Below are 20,201 nucleotides of genomic sequence, written 5' to 3'. Positions count from 1 at the left end.
AACAATACTTGGGTATTGATTTAACCAAAGCGACAAAGATTTTGCAGGAAAATACAGAAAGTTACATAGTCGTAAAAAGCCTTAGCTTCTTTAGTATTGAAAAGAATCAACTTTTTAAAAAAGTAATCAAAGATCTGATGAGGACAAAACACACAATGTTTCTTTTTCTAGGCAGATTACATTAAAAGTAAAGAAAAACTTGTTTACAATAGCTTATTAAGGGCAGATCAGTAATATAAGAAAATAATGTGCTTTTAACAGAGGAAAAGAAAATTCTAATTTTGTACCACTGTCCTTTTGATAGTAAAACACTTTTTTTAAAGATTTCATTTTTAAAGATTTAAATTTTTTTTAAAAGATTTTCTTTTATTTATTTTAAAGATTTTTTTTTTTTTTTTTTTTTTTTTTTTTTTTTTTTTTAAGGTTTAAAGAGAGAGTGAGCGCAAACAGAGGCCGGGGCGGGAGGCGGGGGGGGGGGGGGGGGCAAAGGGAGAGGGACAAGCAGACTCCAGTGAGCAGGGGCCTGACTATCCTTTTTACAACAAATCTTTCATTAAAGCTATTTTGGAATTTTGAGGTTCGGAGGTTTCTGCATGCCAGTAAAAATAGGTATCTCATTCTGTTTAATTTGATAGTCCTTGCTTTCAAGTTTACTTCTTAAATGATCTTATCTAACTGGAACATTTCTCATAACGGCCATTGTAATTCTACGTTGTCTTTAGTAAGATTTTGCCATTTTTACAGATATTTACAGCTTCTGGAACCATAGTGTTTAGATGTAAAATAGACAGGTATGCCAGAAGGTGGCTTGCTTAACTTTCTGGGATTTTAAGGATCCCATTACTCAGAGTAGAAGTACAGAAAACAAAAGTGTATTCACCAATAAGGGTAATATCTTAACAAAAGCAGACCTGAGATACAGCTGGAGAGCTAAACCAAAAGAAGGGAACTTGAATCCTAGAGGAGACTGACTGAACCCAAGGGAAGAAGACAACTCACAGAAATGAAGAGTGCAAGGGGCTCAAGGAGTGTTTTGTGGGATCCAGAAAACAGTTGTGAGGGTCATTAGTTCCTAGGGGTTCAGCTCCTTCAGATCCCACTTCCGACACCAGGTAATAACCTTAAATGAAACAAGTGGTAATTTAATTAAACAGTTTAAAGATAAGCATATTCAGGAATAGCAGTGATGTTGCAAGTCAGGGCAGGCAGATATGGTGAGCCATAGGCAAGTCTGAGGAGACAAGAGGGGAGGCTAGCTTTTATTAGGTTCTGAGAGGAGATTAATAGAGTTGTTTTGAACCTGACTTCATTAGAGAAGAGCAAGAGCTCAGTGTTGCAGCATTTTCTCACTGGCTGCAAGTGGCAAGTCGTTTGTTTTTCTTGAGGCATGTGGAAATCTTCCTCCCTGTTTGTCATTTAAGTTGACATGAGTGATACATGTATGTATCACTATGAACTTTCCCTTCATAGCATCTACCTCTATTTTATTTTATTTTTTAAAGATTTAAAGATTTTTTAAAGATTTTAAAGATTTTATTTATTTATTTGACAGAGCGAGACACGGAGAGAGAAGGAACACAAGCAGGGGGAGTGGGAGAGGGAGAAGCAGGCTTCCCACTGAGCAGGGAGCCCGACCCAGGGCTTGATCCCAGAACCCTGGGACCATGACCTGAGCCAAAGGCAGCCGCTTAATGACTGAACCGCCCAGGTGCCCCCAGCTCCATTTTAAATCAGGTTTTCTTTATTCATTTTTACAACTACCTTTGATGGTTTTTAAAAATACATTTTCTGTTTGTGAAGGTAACTGGGCCATGAGGAGATCAGTGCTAAACATGCCCTTTGCCTCACTGTCACTATACTACCATCAACTAAGCCAGTGGTACTAGGCAGAAGATTTGTTGTTATATTTATTCATAAGTTATACTTAATAATTTCATGTCACATGTACACTGTTTTAAAAATTCAGACCATGTAGTCTCCTTACTAGTTTCTTCAGCTTAGCTCTCTCCCTTTGCCTAAGAACTTTGCTTTCTCTCTCCTAACAATGGAAGCCTCCTCTTGCACTTAGAGTAGGCTAACACTTAAACCCTGGATTCCATTCCCCTTACCTCTTCAAAGGCTCTACTCTAGTGTTAGCCTGTGTCTCTTGTGTTGTCTTCTCTATATGATTATTTACACTGGTAAATTACTTGCCTTAATATCTATCACTCAGTTCTTTAAAAACCTAATGGGTTTTATTTACTCACTTTAAATTCACTTTTACTGCTTTATTTTTCTCTGCTGTATCATACTCCTGGAAGAAGTTCTATGACCATAGTTTCCACTCATTTTCTAATTCTTGTTCTCTCTTCAGTTCTTTCTAATCAGACTTTCTTTACAACACTCTACTGTAAGATTTCTTAATCAAGGTTGTCAGCCTCCATCTAGTGAAAGCCAGTCGTCCATTCTCTGTCTTCATCTTACTTATTTGACAGAATCATCCACATGATATTCATCTTTGTTAAAAAAAAAAAAAATTCTCCTTTTCTAGACTTCCATAGTATTAGATGAGCTTGTTTTTGAGCCCCTCCCCCTCATCCCCACCTGTTTCTTTGGGTTGCCTTTGGCTTTTCTTCCCTTATCTGACCTTCAAATGTTGGGAGCGTTCCAAGGCTCGCCTCAGACCTTCTCTCCCGTCTGCTTTCTGGGAACTCTCATTGGGCCCATGGCTCCAGAATCCTCTATAAACACTGATGATTTTCTGATTCAGGCCTCTCCCTTGAGTTCCAGATACGGCTAGCTAGCTGTCTCACAGACATCTCCTCTGGTTTATTTAATGGGCATCTCTTGTGTAAATCTTTAAAATGAAAACCACTAACTCTTGCCTCTCTTTTCCCACTCAATTCTGCGATTCCCAAAGCCTGCTCTATCTTGGTAAACGTCTTTAGTATCCATCCATTTAAATGTATAGACCCCCTACCCCCCATTCCGCACCCCCAAAATACTGATACTATTCTTTATTCTTTTTCTTTCATCCACATCCAGTCTTTTAGCAAGTTCTGTCTAATCTTTTTGCAGGATAATTGGTAGATCCAATTAAAAACTCAGACACAGGCCACCATCATCTCTTACTTTGTACAGCAACTGCCTCCCTAATGGTCTTTTCCCTCCACTCTTGAACTCTTCAGTTTATACTTTGTACAAGGACTAGAATGAGATCAGTTATTACAGCAGTGCTTTAAAACCCATCCATTGTAGAAAGGTTTCTGTTACAGGTAGAATAAATACTAGTCTTCTCTGTGTTACTTAGTCCCTTTTTTCGGTACTATGTAATATAAGCTTCTGAATGTATAACTTGTTCATAGTGATTCTTCCGGATGTAGAGTCGTCCCTTGAAGTAGCAGATATTTGCTGGGGAACAGACTATTGTTATAAAACCCTTAACTTCATTATATTTATATTATATAAGTTTATTATTTTATATTTATGGAAATTAATTGCCCCCCAAGTGTAATTTAAACTTGTGCTATTCAGTTTGTAACTTGTCATCCCCTTACTTAATACTGTTATTCTAAGTTTATGATTTGATACTTTGTACCTTCTTCTTGGGCCCTTCTAAACAACTTTGTAAGTTACACCAACAAATTTTAATACCCCTCCCCCAGCTGAAGAAGTTAAGTCCTATGTGCAAAATTTTAGTAGGTGAACTGGAATCTAGGCCTTCTTGTTCCTAAACCAGATAACTTTATTGATGTTAATATCCTAGGTGTGGGCTTGGTGGTAGTACAGAAGAATTACAATAACCCTTAAGACCAGCTGCATTTTTATTTTCTAAATTTCCTCCAGTTACATTTTTAAGCTGTTTAGTTCTTTGGCTAAAGACATGTTTTTATCAGCATTAACATAAAATACTGGCCTCTGTTATAACCAATGTAAGTTTTGGCCAGTTATTTTTATAGTTAATAGTGGTAATATTTAAAACTACTAGGTATTATAAATATGTAATTAATGATAGGTCCTATTAAGTGATAGAACCGATATCTTCAGATGAGTTCTTAGCAAAAAAATATTGGTGATTGACACAGGGAAGGAATGCAGTCTTTTATTTTTGCTAGTAAGATCACTGAAATACAAGACAAACTTACTATTTAATATCTTTATATGAAAGAAAGGACACTTAATTCAAAAAGCAGCAAGCACATAATCTCAGAACATCGCAAGGTTTAGTTCTTTAAAATAAATTTTGTTTAGTGGAAAACATCACTACATTGATTGTCCGATCCCTCAGTTAAACCAGAAACTAGTACTAACTGCTTGTAGCCAGGTGTGATCTGGGAGCATTGCTCTAGTCAGAAGAAACTGTGTAGCTCCTAAATTATAATTTGCAAGTTGCTTCTCTCATACTGTCTTTCCCCTGATCACAATTAGTATAGTCCTTTGATTCCTTTCTTTCTGTTAAACTCTGTCTCAAAGCCTGGAGCTCTGTGGAAGATTTCAGATGATGACTTCTGTCATCAGATAATCTGAAACGCTTTTTGCCCAGAATGGACTGACCTTGGTACAGTTGCTAATAAAAACATCCCTGGAATCTTCTTGATAACGTTAACAAAGTCAATAATTACTTTAAAAAGTTTGTATTCATTTCTTATTGTTTTTTGTAGCAGCATAATTTCTTTGTTCTGTCTTCCACTCTCTGCCTGCCTCCACATTGAGATCATCAGCTGAAACACTGAAAACCAAGAGCCTTCCAGTAATCTGCTGTTTTCCTGTCTCCCTCCTTTCTTGTTCTCTTAGAATGAGCTCTTTCAACCGCACCCCCCCGAAAAAGATTAAGTTAACTAAATTAATTATAAATTTAAATTCATGATGATAAATTGAAAGTGGTATCATTCTGGTACCTTTGCCGCCTTCTTTGATATTTTTAAACAGACTAAGGGAACAAATCATTTGTCACTGCTACCTGTGTTTTCATAACCCCCCAACAAAAATGTAATTTTGTGCAAACTTTGCTTTAGCTAATGGGAATATATTTAGGTTTATAGGATCAGCAGGGTTAAATTAGAGGAGGACCTGCTAGATGAGGTGAAGGAAAGGCAAATTGATGTTCATCCAGCTCTCTCTTAACCTCTGCCCTCGTAGCTTTCCACTTCTACATTCAGGCGATCAATGCTATGTGTCCTGTGATGCATCTTTTCCCTTGCAGTGACTGTGGGTGCAGTCAGTGGCACTACCTATTTCTTAAGCTGGAACTAAATCATAAAAATAAAATTCTGAAGAAAAATCATCCTAAGTTTCTGGTTTTTGTGACTTGGAAATCTTTTATCAGTACCAAGTATGTAGTAGACATTTTAGTAGAGAAGGTCTAGAGTTTAAATTAACTTTTCATTGTTCTTTAGTAAATAAGAGGGAGTTAACCAAGATTCTATAAGTAAATCAAATAAATACATAATTCCCCATTTTTGGAGCGAAAACATCATACGTAAAGGTCAGGGAGATGTTTAATTCCAATATAAAACCCATCGAGCTGTCATATCAGTTCTGGTCTCTGGCAGTCTACAAGATGGTATAAAGTAATTTGATCAAAAATAAGCAGTTTGGAAAAGTGAAAATTCTTAATCCAATCTTGAGCTGTCTACCTGAAATGTCCTTTTAAAGCACTGTACACATTTTTCAGGGATTTAAATTCTGTGCATTTGGTCTAATGCATAAAAATCCTATCAAAGGGATCTTAGGAATTGTAATCTAAAGTGTGATGAATATGTTTTGAATAAAATAGGTATTTTCATTTGTAAATTTGAAACTTTTCACTGAAACTTGTTTCTTTTCACTAGGTTTAAGTGGAAACCCTGCAGATATAGAGAGAAGAGAAGCAGTGTTTGGAAAGAATTTTATACCTCCTAAAAAGCCAAAAACCTTTCTTCAATTAGTATGGGAAGCATTACAAGATGTCACTTTAATTATACTAGAAATTGCAGCCATAGTATCATTGGGCCTTTCTTTTTATCAACCTCCAGAAGGGGATAATGCACGTAAGTAAATTGGGGAGGGGAAAAAGAAAAAGACTTTAATGTGTGATGTTGATAAGTTCAGTTCATTTGCATACTTAAAATGTAATAATAATAGCAGGTCAGCATTTATTGACCATGCTAGACACCATTCTAATAGTGCTTTTAATAGTTCTTCAAATAGTCCATCTCAGATAATTGTACAGTAAACACTATGAGATGGTGTCACTTCTAAGTGAAATACAGAGGTTAAAAAACCTGCCAAACTGTGCCGTACCATGTGTTGGCAAGGAGCTAAGCCATGTATCAGTGGGGTTTGTGCCTCTTCGAACACTATATTGAGATAATTACAGTTTTAATTTTGGTGTGTGTGTGTGTGTTTTTTTTTTTAATTTTGGGAAGCATTATGAAAACAATATTTTTTTCTCTTACCTAATCCATTATTTTTCAAGTTCTTAAGTTGTGTTATTATATGCATGATTTGGGTAATTGCCTTGACATTCTAAAAATGTTTCTACTATAAAGTTTCTTGACCAGTAGAAAAGTACATCATACAATGGTAATGGTACATCTACTTTAACTTATAGCTACAAATGGTTTTGTTTTTCTCCCACCTTTCTGTGTTCATTTCTTTTTAAAATTTCTTACCCTTTTAAAAAAGCTTATTTAAAATAGATATTCTTTGACGGTACATTCTATAACTGCTGAGAAATCTAGCTTGGGTTTTGCTTGCTGTATTTAAAACCGTAGAGTGAACACATAGTAGTTTTTATATCAGAAGAGTGATGGACCAATACTTTTGTTCGTAAAAACTTTATTCTTACGCCTTTTAAGTTATGAAAAGTTTGATAAGTATTTGCTAACTCTAAATGTTTGGCTTAGGCAATGATTTAAAGTAATTCCATAAAAGGTGTGCCTGGAACTCATTTGAGAGTTTTGTTTTTTGGGTTTTTTGTTTGTTTGCTTGAGAAAGTTGGTCACAGAATACATCATTTTATCTGAACCCAGTATGGATCAGTGGTTTTCAGCAGCAGTAGCGCTGTTTATATTTTGCACCAGAACATTCTTTGTTGCCCTGCATGGCACCACCTTCCAGTGGAGGCAGCCAGAATGCATCCTCATATTGCCAGTTTTCTCATAGGGGGCAAAATTGCCTGTGGCTGAGCGTCACTGATCTAAATAAGAAAAGATTTAGGCAGTATTCTTGTCAACATTGAGCCAAATTATTTTTGAAACTTGTCTTTATTTTTATTAAATAATACATATTTTGCTATAGAAAGATGAGGAGGGAAAAACGACAATTCATAGGAAAGAATATTCACCCAAAATCTCACTTCTTAAGAGATTACTGCTCTACCATTTTGATACATAGTCTCCCAGATTTTAAAAGTACGTTTGTGTGGGTTACTTATGAAGGTATACGTGTACATGTGTGGGTAGACCTGAGGGTCTGTAAATGTGTGTCTTTTATATGACAAAGAAAGGTCATACCATATTCAGCAACATACAGCTAAGTTCTGTAGTGCTATTTACCCAACTAGCATTATGGAATATTGGGAATTGGTATTCTACATTTCAGTGAGTTGGCAGATTATTAATTTTTTTTTAAACTTTTAACATTTTTTTACTCCCACGATTATAAGAAGCCTAAAAAAAAATGTTTTTGGTGGGAGTGGATTTTGTTACCAGGACAAATCGTTTTGGAACTTGGACTGCTTTCATTTGTAGGATATAGTGACAAAGCCCTTTCCCAAATTTACTTAAGGAGAATACTGGCATTAGATCCAACTGGGAAGGTAGTCTAGAGTTGTCAGTGTCATAAGACACTTCAAAAAAGGGTCACAATCTACTAGAAGGTGGTGAAAAGTTAGTGTTACCATTTTTTTTTTAACATTTATTAGTGTACTCCTTTATCTTTTCATCATGTTATATGTTAACATGATGTTAACATATGATGTTAAGTAGTAATTTACTTGAAAGGAAATCCATTAATTGTTTATCTACAGTCCTGGAACTCTAAATTCTCAAAATTTCTTACTAGTGCTATTTGGTGTGAAAATAAGCACTGTAACCTACTCTGTAAACAAATCTTTAGTCACTAGCATAATACTGATGATTCTCAAACTTTTTGGTCTCAGGGCCCCTTTACACTCGTAGTATTAAGAATTCCAAAGAGCCTTTGGATTATATGAGTTACATCTGTAGATATCTACTGTATTCTTAATTAAAATCAAAAAATTTAAAAATACATTGCATTTAAAAATTACAACCAGCCTGCTTCCTTCTCTCTCTGCCTGCCTCTTTGCCTACTTATGATCTCTCTCTGTCAAATAGATAAAGAAAATCTTTTTTAAAAATTTAAAAAATAATTTTAACTAAGTGCTTGTTATAATAGAAAATTATAAATACTGAAATTATTATTAATGAGATTTTTAAATGAAATAATGAAAAGAGTAGTAGTAGTGTTCTTCATTTCCTTGTATCTCTTCAGTGTCTGGCATAATTGAAGGTAACTGGATTCTCATCTGCTTCTGCACTTAGTGTGTTGTGTTAGCACGTGGAATGTAGTCTTTGCAAAATTCCACTACACATCCCTGAAATTTAAGGCAGATTACATCTTAGTATTATTATAAACATAGTTCTGACCTTGGGGGTTCCTCCTGAGGTTCCTAGATGACACTTTTGAGAACTCCTTCTTTATACTGTTAATGTACACACTTGATGCACCATCCAAGAAATAGCTCAAGTGGAGAACTTTAAGAATGGAGTATTTGCTTTGCAGTAGAGTGTAGACTGAATTTAGACTCTGCGTCTCTCTCAGGTGAATTTACGTGGGACCACTTTGGGAGAGATAGATTTGTGTTACTGTATTTATTCTTGGACTTCACTGAAAGCATTATCAAAATACTTTATACATACATATATATATGTGTGTGTGTGTGTGTATGCGTGTGTGTGTGTGTGTGTGTATATAATTAGTAAACTATAATCCTTTTGTGATTTTGATTTTGCAATTTTTCATTGCAGCTACTCTAAAAATTTGTGATGATCATCAGGAAAAGGATTTAATTTCTAGAAGTATTTTACTACCATCTGTTTCAAGATCATTCTAACTTTATCTATATAATCTAAAGTAGAACTATATATGAAATGAAATATGGCATCAACTTGTTTCATGTTCTCTTTTGAAATATTCAGTCTTCCTAGTTCTAAATATGCATGCGAGATTTAAAGCTGAGAATGATATAAGTGCCTCATAATTCCTTCCCCCCGATCTCTTTCGCATTGATCTTTAAACCTTTTTGGTTATATACCTTATTGGGAAGAAATCTGAGCATCTATCTACAAATGATGCATTTGTGAATTAAATTTATTTAGAGCTGTCTACGTAATGTGTATATTTATATTGTGTATACTGTATTTTTATAATGTGCATAGTCTTAAACATATGCAAAAATATAAACTGAAATATTAAGTTTAGATGAGGCTTAAAATTTTGATATTTAACAACCATAAAATAACATTATTGATAGCATGATTGAATATACATTATTATATTTTATAACTTTGGTTTAACTTTGATTTCCCTTGATTTGGGTCTGAGTTCAGTTTATTTTAGAACTTGGCTTTAATGTTCCTGATAGCTGAAAAGAAACTTAACAGCATTATGTAAATCCAAGTGCAGAAAGTGTATTCACTAATGGTATTTATTTTCACTCCATCCATCAGTTACATAAACATTTCTGTTGACATATGACTGGTAAATTCCATCTTCTGCTTTCAGTGTGTTGTTTTTGTACACTGTTGTAACATTTTTCATTTTTACATTTTTAACCAATGAGGTCAAAGCCCATTGAAATGCTTCATTTGGAAGATGATATTTTACCTGCATTTCAAGTTGGTAAAAGTGGTCAACATGGTATTTCAGCCTTCATCTGTTCTTGAGTCCAGACTTGGGCTCCTTAATTCAGAGAGCTGATCTATCTTCTGGGCAAGGGAAAGAGGGAGGAGAAGCTGTCCTACGGCTTGCTTCTACTGTTCAGAACATTGTAAACCATAAACTAGTTATTGTGTACAATGATAATGGTCATTTCTTCAGCTCAGATGTAATTCAAAGAGAAGTTTTGATATTTAGATGGGGAAGCTAGCACGCTTGTTGGGTTGTACTGCTATCTCCTTTGGAGAACATGCTTTTGTACCCATTGATGGCTGAATCCTGTTGATGGACCTTGGGTTTTTGTGTTTGTTCATTTGTTTTTCATTCACATCATCCCTTTTATTTCACCACCACCAGTTGATTTTATTACAGTCTCTGTGTTCTGTCTCTTCATCTGTCCCACATACCTCTCCTGGATTAATCTTTATTCAGCATCTTTATACATCAAGTCATATCTTTGTTTCATGCTCATGATTTTGGAACTTGCTTTAATCACTTCTAGTATCATTCATTTACTCATTCTCTTCTTTGATAATCTTTTTCCTGCTTTACCTGTCCTAAGAGAATAATTGACTTTCTTCAGACTTTTCAGCTCAATCCTCGGTAAGAAAGAACTTTTTTATATAGGTATATATAGAAGAACATATGCCTTCATGTGAATTTATAAATAACCCAAGTGAACTTTTAAGAAGCAATGCTTACCTTTACTGTATATATACCCTCTTTATTTTGCTGTGTTTCATTTTTTGAAATGCTGGTCATGAGCCACTGAATTGATTTTAGACTCACAAATAGATTATAGCCCAAAGTCTAAGTAGCACTGTTTCATTGTTCTTTCTTCAAAATTGTTGACCTTCAATTTTGAGCCTTTGAGGTTCTTTCCTCCCTCATTCTTTTGTAAACTTTTTTGTGCCATAGAGCCTTTGTACTGATTTTAATCTTTCTCTGGAATGCTCTTTCTCTAATCTTTCCCTGGAATGCTCTTCCTGGAGCGCTCTAAAGGAACTATATGGCTAGTTCCCTTTTTATCATTTGGCTCCTAGCCCAAATGTCATTGACACTTCAGAGAGGCCTTCTGTGTTCACACAAACCACAGTTAGCCCTTTCTTCACTTGATAGCACATCACCCTCCTTTATTTTCTTTATGCCATTTGCTATATCTGAAATTAATTATTTGTGTTTTATTATCTGAATTCTTCATACACTGTCCACACCTTCCAATCTGAGTATGGGTTTCATGCGAAGACAGGACTTGTGTGTATTACTTACTGCTGTATCCCCAGCCCTCAAGTACTGTCTGGCACCTAGAGTAGGTGCCCAAATAGTTGGGTTAATGAGTAGCCCTTGGCTTACTTTTCCATGTTCCGGAAACCAAGTGTTGCTTTACTCCTGTACAATTGATAGAGTAAATAAGCATGAATCATGGGTAGCACGTGGTATTTAAGTTTTCCTGTACATCTTGTCTAATATATGTAATGATTAGTAGCATTAACCATTGGTCAAGTGTGAAGGAATTCTTAACCACTGCTCTGCCTACGTTAAAGTGTTCTCATTTAATCCTCACAACTCTGGCAGAGTAGGTGGTATTATCCTAATTTGACAGATTAAGGGAGGAGTCTCACAAGTAGGTAATTTGCCTTGAGGCTGTGATTTCATCTTCCCCAGTGTCCTTGCTCTTAACTAGAACTCTAGACTGCCTCTATGCCCCGAGGGTGAGAATCTCCTGCAGCAGGGAACTTGACATAGTAAGCATTCTTATCATTATGGAATGCTTTGGGTTTAGAAAGGTATTTAGAGTAAAATTAACAAGGTATGTAAACATCATAATTAACTTATAGAATGTCTATTGTCATCAATTCAGAATCTTTTTTTTTTTTTTTTTGATAAGCATTTTCTTTCTTTCCATATAGTTTGTGGAGAAGTTTCTGTTGGAGAGGAAGAAGGTGAAGGAGAAACTGGTTGGATTGAAGGCGCTGCAATCCTCTTGTCAGTAGTGTGTGTGGTATTAGTCACAGCTTTCAATGACTGGAGTAAGGAAAAACAGTTTAGAGGTTTGCAGAGTCGAATTGAACAAGAACAGAAGTTCACAGTCATCAGGGGTGGTCAGGTCATTCAGATACCTGTAGCTGACATTACTGTTGGAGATATTGCTCAGGTGAAATATGGTAAGTAAACAACGAGCAGTACCTCTTAGGCTAGAGGTAAAGTTCCTGTAATCCTGTTGGCAGTTTAGTATACCATTGCTTTTTGTTTTAGGGGATCTTCTTCCAGCTGATGGCATACTGATTCAAGGCAATGATCTTAAAATTGATGAAAGCTCATTGACTGGTGAATCTGATCATGTTAAGAAATCTTTAGATAAGGATCCCTTACTTCTATCAGGTATGAACTTCTTTCTTATCTTTGCACTTTTTCTCTTCCACGATTATATCCCGTTGTCAGCAAACACAGTTTCTCTAAGAGCCTACAACTGAAGGATTCTGTATTTTATGTTAGCTTCTACCCTATAATCCTTAGGGACTTTTTTTTTTTTTTTTAAGTTGGCAGAGATACTAGAGATCTTTGAATCCAGAGCCCTATTTTACAAATGAGGAGCCTAAGTTAAAAAAAAAAAAAAATCCAAATAAGAGTTTTTGAGTCAGTGTTAGTGTCATGATAAAACTGAAATATAAGCCTAATGATTTCTCCTTTTCTACTTTTCTGCCTTATGTTAATTCTTTTGGCCTATTGATGTATAAAATTAAAGAATGATTATTTTTAAAGCAAATGAATGAATTCCCTTGGATGTACTACCAAAGACAGGTTTTTGGGGGTTTGTTGGGTTTTTTTAATTCTTTTTTAAGAACTGATATAGTCCTTAAAATTTATCTAATCCGACTCCCTCATTTAACTGCTGAGGAATAAATCTGAGACCTAAATTATGTATCAAAGATTACATGACTGATCAACGGTAGGCCTAGCAGCGGCGCACATCTACTAGGGAGAAGTGAATTTTCACGTAGGTAAGACGTGCTGAGAACAAAGAGTAGGATTTGTACAGGTAAGGGCACTGTTTGAAATGGGGACTTGGCCATCTACCTGGGAGGCTCTCCTAACAGTAACTGTGGTAGCTTGACCTGAGGTTAATTGGAAAAGAACGGGAAGGGATGGTGGGAAAATTTGCACGCAGCCTTCTAAAATGTTGAATGCGAGGGAGCCCCACAATCTCACACTTGACTCCAAAAGCATGCCAGTACTTTCACATTTGATTTCCAGGTTTTTACTCTTAATTTTCTAATGTTCTTTATAGAATTTATAAAATTGTCTCCAAGATCATTGTTTATATATGTTTGTTAGACTGAATTATACTGGAGCTTGGAGTGCACAGAATGCTGCCTGTTTGTCCTCTATTACCATTTTCAGGTGTTAATAGAATGCTAACATTTTACACGTCATAAGGAGATTTCTGCCAATTTAACTATGTAGTAATTTGGCAGCTATAATCGTTCAGTTCTTCTCGGTGAACCTTAATATTTTAATTGATTGAACATGGTTTTTTACTGAAACCAAAGTCAAACTGGTGACAAGTCATTTAAGTCAAAGCCACAACTTCCGGGCATATACTTCAGTGTAACTATTACCTTTTTAAGATTTGCAAATATGTGCCTAAAACGCTGATTGCAAAACATCCCACCACTAAAAATCAGAGTAATTACATAAACACCATTATTAAAAGGTAGAGGTCCCAGTTATAATATAGGCTTACTTCTTAAGAAAAATCTTGGGATTTGTATACCTTCAAAATTCCGCACTACCAAGAACGTCCTGTTTGTTTTGTTCTTTACATGGGTGTGCTTTTAATTCATTCCAAGCAGACATATCTTAGATATAGAAGTTTGGTATATTTAAGTACAATGTATACTTACTTTATTTATTCCTTGCTGTAGTTTTGAGAAACTGTAATTGTTAACTGGATAACATCTATAGTTTTCCAAGGACGGGGAAGCAATCTAATTAGACCTTAACCCCCACAGACTATCTGGGCCATGGTATTTGGTGGACTGGGGTGGTATTCTCTTGCCTTTTTGCCATATATACTGCCGGACTTCTGTGTACATCTAGCTTATTTACAGAGGGCTTAGCTCTTCAGGTTGATGTCCTTTACCTGAACTTTGGTTCTTCTCTATTTTAACGGAGATTGTTAGTAAGTTTTGTGTAGACTCAGGTCCCGGACACACAAGTGTACCACAAGAACTCTGCAAATTTTCCATGGCTAAGAAAAGACCGAAATAACTTTGCAGAGTCCCTTATCGTAATGTGGGTGGGAAAGTTTTTCTCCATTTATTTCCCTATTCCAAAAATGCACTAAAAAACATAAAATGCATTTATTTTTAAATGTATTCTCATGATGCCATTCCCTCACTGCTGTTCTTGGCTTTTTAAATTTAGATTTTTTAAAAGCAGTTATTCAGTTAGCAGAGGGGATATGACCAGAACAAAAACTGTTTACTTTGCCTGAGCACATTAACCACCAGCATCTGATTACCTGTGGTAAGGAGGAATAGAATGTAAAAAAGTTGAAATCTGCCAAAAGCCTGAATCATTAAAAGAAAGAAATTGCCTTTTACATGTAGAAGTTGCTCAATAAATACTGTTTCACTATCCTGAAATTCATTTCTTGTTTGCTTTGCCTGTTCACTGACAAAGAAGCTAATAATCAGTGAAATACTCAGAATATAGAATTTTAAAAGCAAAAAAATCAGGGGCACCTGGGTGGTTCAGTCCGTTAAGCATCCTTCTCTTGATCTCTAAGTTCAGGCTCTGTGTTGGGTTCCATGCTGTGTGTGGAGCCTACTTTAAACAACAACAACAACAACATTTGAGACAAAGAATAAAAGCAAGAAAATCAAAGGCCTAAAATATTCACATTGGATAAGTTGCTCAGTAATTGAAGACAAATATAATTTTTTAACTACTGGAATAAGTACTTATGCCTTATGACATTATTTAGCAAATAACCTTTGTGCATTGACTTGGCAGATAAAATGGTGGTGCGGCAACAGAACCTGCCCATATGGTTGTAAACTAGGAGATCAAATAAATGTGATAACTGTAAAGAAGGTTTTATTGGGAGTTTAGGAAAAAGAGTTGCTTTTGAAGCCCACTTAAAATTCACAACAATATTACACTAGAGAGATGCGAAGCCTTTTAATTAGGAAAGGTGCAGAGGTAGCTGTACAAGTTGGAGAATGGTCAGCAGACTTACCGGCATTGTAGTAGAAGAATATGCAATTTGTCCCTTGACCAAGCTGGAGTGAATCTTTGTCTTGCCACTTAATTGTTGTATAACCTTGGGCAAATGTTTAGAAAATAAGAAAAAATAATGCCTGCCAACTTTCAAGGTGGTCGTAAGGGATAGTCAGAATACAATCGACGTCCCCATTTCTGTTCCATAGCTTTTCGTCATGGCATTTTATGTTAGAGTAATGGATGAAAGGTTTGAAGGGTTGATTGATCTCAAGGTGAAGACTTTGGATTTAATCCATTAGTTAGCGTAGAATCAGAGGTCTTTGAGCCATGAGACATTAGTGAAAAAATTCACGTTTTAGAGAGATTAAAACTGACGTCAGGACAAATTGGAAAGACAGACTAGCTAGGAGGCTGTTGCAGTAACGTAGGCTGGCTGGGTTGAAAGCTGGTTTAGGAAGAGATACGGGTTTGGGTGTGGTAAATAGGGCAGTTTGTTGCTGTGGAGTCCTTTTGGTTATAAGCACATTTCTTTTTAAGCAGTGTGTTTCTCAGAAGTGTCAATAATGATCATTGTAATAATTTTACAATTAAAATTAACGTGTATTCCTTGAATGCCCACAGATCCCAGGCAGTGTGCAAAGGCACTTTACATGTGTGCCTTTATTTGAGTCTCATTGTTTTTATTAAGGGTAGGTACTCTTATCCTCATTTTATGGGTGAGGAGTTGAGATGTGATAAGCTGACCAATCTCTCATGAGTGGTGGAGTGCACTTTGAATTCAGATGAAATGGATTACAGAGTGAAACCCTTAAGCCCAAGAATTTAGGTTATTTAATGTCTTATTGACATTATCTTACTAAGTACTGTATATGAAAGACAGTAGGACTAAAGTTTGAAACGTGAAGGTAGGAGGGAAAAAACCTAACAATTTTAAAAAAGTAAGTTTTCTGTTGCTGTAGGTACTCATGTAATGGAAGGCTCTGGAAGAATGGTCGTTACTGCTGTAGGTGTTAATTCTCAAACTGGAATTATCTTTACCTTACTTGGAGCTGGAGGTGAAGAGGAAGAAAAGAAAGATGAAAAGAAAAAGGAAAAGAAAAGTAAGATCAGCAATTTTCTGTGAGAATTGGTATTTGGAAATAGAGCAACTGGTTATAAGAACGGGCACAGAAAAAAATATACTTATTTTATGAGTTCTGATATGAAACATTCTATAAAAAGTTACTCATTATAGTCCTTTCAAATGGTAGAATTAGTGGAGTCTTTTCCATTTCCCAATTTTTCTTGTAGACGTCACAGGCCATCAAGGGTTTTTAGCGAATGCATCAGTCCCTTTTACTGTGGCCAGACAAATTCAGCATCTCCTCGAACACTTTCATTGGCCTTTATTGTTTTCCTTTAGTCTTAGTATCTTTCCATTATCTGAGGAGCAAAGTGAATTAAACTCTCACTTCCAATTTGCTTATCTCTTCTGCTTCTTCAGTCATAATTTTGTCAACCATATCACATTTTGGTCTCCTTGAGCTTTTCATCTATTTCAGGTTTTCTACTGTTCACATTTTCCCCATCTATACTTAAGTCGGTGGTTTCTGGACTTAAGACAAAGACTTCCCATTGACACTTACTCTCTTTATTACATTTAGCCCAAAGTATTAGATAACAAGATTTTAGAAATTTGATCTCAACCCATTGTATCTGCTGTCCCTGCAAGTGATCTGTCCTCAGCAAAAATTGATAAACCATTGTTTAACCACAAGTTAATCCGCAAGTGATCTGTCCTCAGCAAAAATTGATAAACCATTGTTTAACCACAAGCATCTTACCAGAAACTGTCATGGGTAGGGAGACAGCTCAGAATTATGCAGCTGGAGGCATGTTACTTTTCTTAAAAAGCCCTCCCCATCCTGCTCTAAGTATCTGCTGTACCACCCTTTTCTCCCACTCAGGTTTGTGCCTACACAATTCTTTTTCTTTAGGGTGACAGCAGTTTACTGTGGTTTAGCCACTTGGATTTACTTAATTTTACTTAGAGTAGTAAGTCCATATTTCTCTCTTACACATAAGTATTTTGAGATCTTCTAAAATAAAAACCTTGCTAAAATCTTGGTTTGCTTTAACTACAACCATGATTTTAATATTTGGATGTTTTATTTTTTGGCTTTCATCTTCAGCTGCAAAATTTTTAGTGCAAATAAAAACATACTTGAAAACTGACTGCCAGTGAAGGTTAGCAAGACCCCCCATTCTAAGTTCTCTTGTCTTAGTCCTTCCATAGCCCTCTGGGGGCCTCTTTAGGTTTCTTAAGGTGGAGTGCAAGGCAGTTTGAAAACCAGTGATAATGGGGCGCCTGGGTGGCTCAGTGGGTTAAGCCGCTGCCTTCAGCTCAGGTCATGATCTCAGGGTCCTGGGATCGAGTCCCACATCGGGCTCTCTGCTCAGCAAGAAGCCTGCTTCCCTCTCTCTCTCTCTCTCTCTCTCTGCCTTCCTCTCCGTCTACTTGTGATCTCTCTCTGTCAAATAAATAAATAAAATCTTTAAAAAAAAAAAAAACAGTGATAATGATACCACTTACTCAATACTATGTGCGTTATCTCCTTAATCCTTAAAACCCTAGGAAGTAAAGATGAGAAACCTGCTGAGATGCTGGGCTTGCTCCAAGTCAGAGATCTAGTAAGTGGTGGATCAGACCTGCTTGTCTGGCTCTTAACCAGACACTGTGCTACATCCTAATTTATGGGAATCAAAGGTCAATGGACCCTATTTAAAAAGGAAGGGGAGTTTGCATCATGACTTGATTCTTGTTGACCCCACTGTGTCTTTTCTAACAAGCACTATATTTTCTAAGATCTTATATCTCTTTTTTGATTAAACCAGTCAAAAATATTCTCAGGAATGAACATATAACTATTGTCTATCATTTTTGATTCTTGGGGTTGTGTTTTTTTGTTGTTTTTTTTTTCCTTCATGAAGTGGGACATTTTTCCATCTGTGGACGTCAGCCCTTCTCTCATTCTCTTGACTGCTTTGGCTATTACCCAGAAGCAGTTGGGGGTAATCTTTCTCCTTTCCTTCCTAGTCTAGAATGTGGCTGTCTGGTTCCTCTGAACTCAGAACCTGTTGAAAGTAGCTAGATACTATCTCCTCATCTATCATGAACAGCTGTTCCCTCTTGATTCTCTTCCATGTTTCCCAGTTTGAAGATAGCTGTTCTAGATAGAAAGGGTAGGAGAAAAATTGGCTGAATGGGCTCTGCCTCCTTTCTCATTTTCAGTATTCCACTGCCTGCTCCAAACAATAGATGTATTCCCTCCTTGATTATTTTATTGCTTTAGACCGTTCCCAAGCTTGTTTTTTCCAGATTGAAACTAATTTGCTGAATTGTCTTAACTGGTACTCCTACCGGCCCATTCTTTTTATTCATATTCTAATTTTACTTACTTGCCTCTCCTATCTTTTCTGTGTGGGTTTTGTGCCCCTTCCCAACACAGCTCTCCCCTTCCCAGCACAGCTGTCCTGTGTGCCTGTTATCTTCATGACATGTCTCCCTCCCTCCCTACCCCTGCCCTTTTCTCCTTTCTTAGAATTACATGTGTATTTAGTTTGAGATCTTCTGGTACCATATTTGGGTTCATTGCAGCATATAAAAGAGTAAAGTCTTATGGAGAAATTGCAAAGGTATAGACGCCCCAAATTATTTTGGAGTATTTTCCTTAGTGAAGACCTAGGAAATGATCGACCCAGCAGGTCATTGCAAGCCAAATGCTTTCTATCTGTACAAGCACATACCATTGTGTAACAATTCTGTTATAGAAATGTGAACTACCTCTGCATAATTCAGCATGGCTGTCTTTATTTCCTTTGGAAAGCTTTAATTCCCATTTTGTTCCTACAGATAAGAAACAAGATGGAGCTATTGAGAATCGCAACAAAGGTAAGTTCACAAGCATGAGTACAGTAAGCTTGTTTTCATTATATACAAAAGTATATCTACTATATACTGTATTCATTCTAAAGTAGGATACATGTGGCCGGGGAAATCAACAGTTTATGTTAACGTGGGTTGACTTCTCTTCCTGCCAGCGCCTTAGTCATTTTGCCTTTACAGTGGCAATAAGATTTTAACTGTGATTTGTGGTAGTAAGCTAAGAAAAATCCATATGTAGATAGCTTTCAACTTAAGCACTTCAACTTTTTTAACATTCGTTATTATAATATTGCTAGGAAAAATGTGTAAGAAATAGAATATACAACTGAAATGGTTTCTTGCGCTTACTTAGGTCTGTAAACATGTACATTTTTCTATATGGTTTACACATAATGTTCTACAATCTGGGAGGGATTTATAGCATTTGGAAATGAACCTTATCAAACACAACACAAGGGGAGAGAAATGATTTTGGTATTTAGTTCTTACTTTAAGGATCCCACGTTTCTTCTTCTCCCTCATCCCTATTACCTATTCACAACCTAGTATCACTATTGTCTTATTTTCTTTGGCTAGACATAGATACCCATGCACACACAAAGCCGAATATTTAAATCTTTTCTAGTTTCTGTAAGAAACTAATACGTTTCTAAAATCGTTTCAAAATATTAATAGTTTTGTGTGCATTAAAAAATGTAGTGAGGTTTTATTTGCTCTTCTATGTAGCGAAAGCCCAGGACGGTGCAGCCATGGAAATGCAGCCTTTGAAGAGCGAAGAAGGTGGAGATGGTGATGAAAAAGACAAAAAGAAAGCAAATTTGCCAAAAAAGGAAAAATCTGTCTTACAAGGGAAACTTACAAAGCTGGCTGTTCAGATTGGCAAAGCAGGTATGATATACAGAATAAGGCGTTTTGCTTTTAAAATATGCTGACTTTCTGCTTGAAAATGGCCTTTAGACCCACTTAAGTCTGCAAATTGTTGCTTTTTGAGTGGAAGGGGGTTTAAAAATATTTTCAGTTTTATCCACAGACTACCAGGTCTTTGAGTTTTGAAGATCCTTGTGGTGTCATTGCAGCTGAGGGGCTCTTACCCCATTATACATGGAAGGAGCTAGCAGTAAGGGGT

General features: G+C 36.2%; 1 protein-coding gene across 6 annotated transcripts in view; it reads left to right on the top strand.

Annotated features, from left to right (window-relative positions):
• ATP2B1 (ATPase plasma membrane Ca2+ transporting 1) overlaps positions 1 to 20,201 on the top strand; it is a 125,224-nt gene that overhangs the window by 67,737 nt on the left and 37,286 nt on the right. For all 6 annotated transcript variants that reach the window (XR_007129348.1, XR_007129347.1, XM_047740771.1 and 3 more), the window contains exons 3-8: positions 5,811 to 6,008; positions 11,832 to 12,086; positions 12,178 to 12,303; positions 16,110 to 16,250; positions 19,043 to 19,081; positions 19,802 to 19,963. Coding sequence is in view for 4 of the 6 variants with exons in the window: in XM_047740771.1 (XP_047596727.1) it covers positions 5,811 to 6,008; positions 11,832 to 12,086; positions 12,178 to 12,303; positions 16,110 to 16,250; positions 19,043 to 19,081; positions 19,802 to 19,963 (921 nt within the window). In the remaining 2 variants the exon portion in view is untranslated. The remainder of the gene's footprint in view (positions 1 to 5,810; positions 6,009 to 11,831; positions 12,087 to 12,177; positions 12,304 to 16,109; positions 16,251 to 19,042; positions 19,082 to 19,801; positions 19,964 to 20,201) is intronic.

Source organism: Lutra lutra, chromosome 8 (assembly GCF_902655055.1).
Source record: "Lutra lutra chromosome 8, mLutLut1.2, whole genome shotgun sequence".
Classification (NCBI taxonomy): Eukaryota; Metazoa; Chordata; class Mammalia; order Carnivora; family Mustelidae; genus Lutra; species Lutra lutra.
Note: the sequence above shows the minus strand (reverse complement) of the source record. Positions and strands in the feature narration are given on the sequence as shown.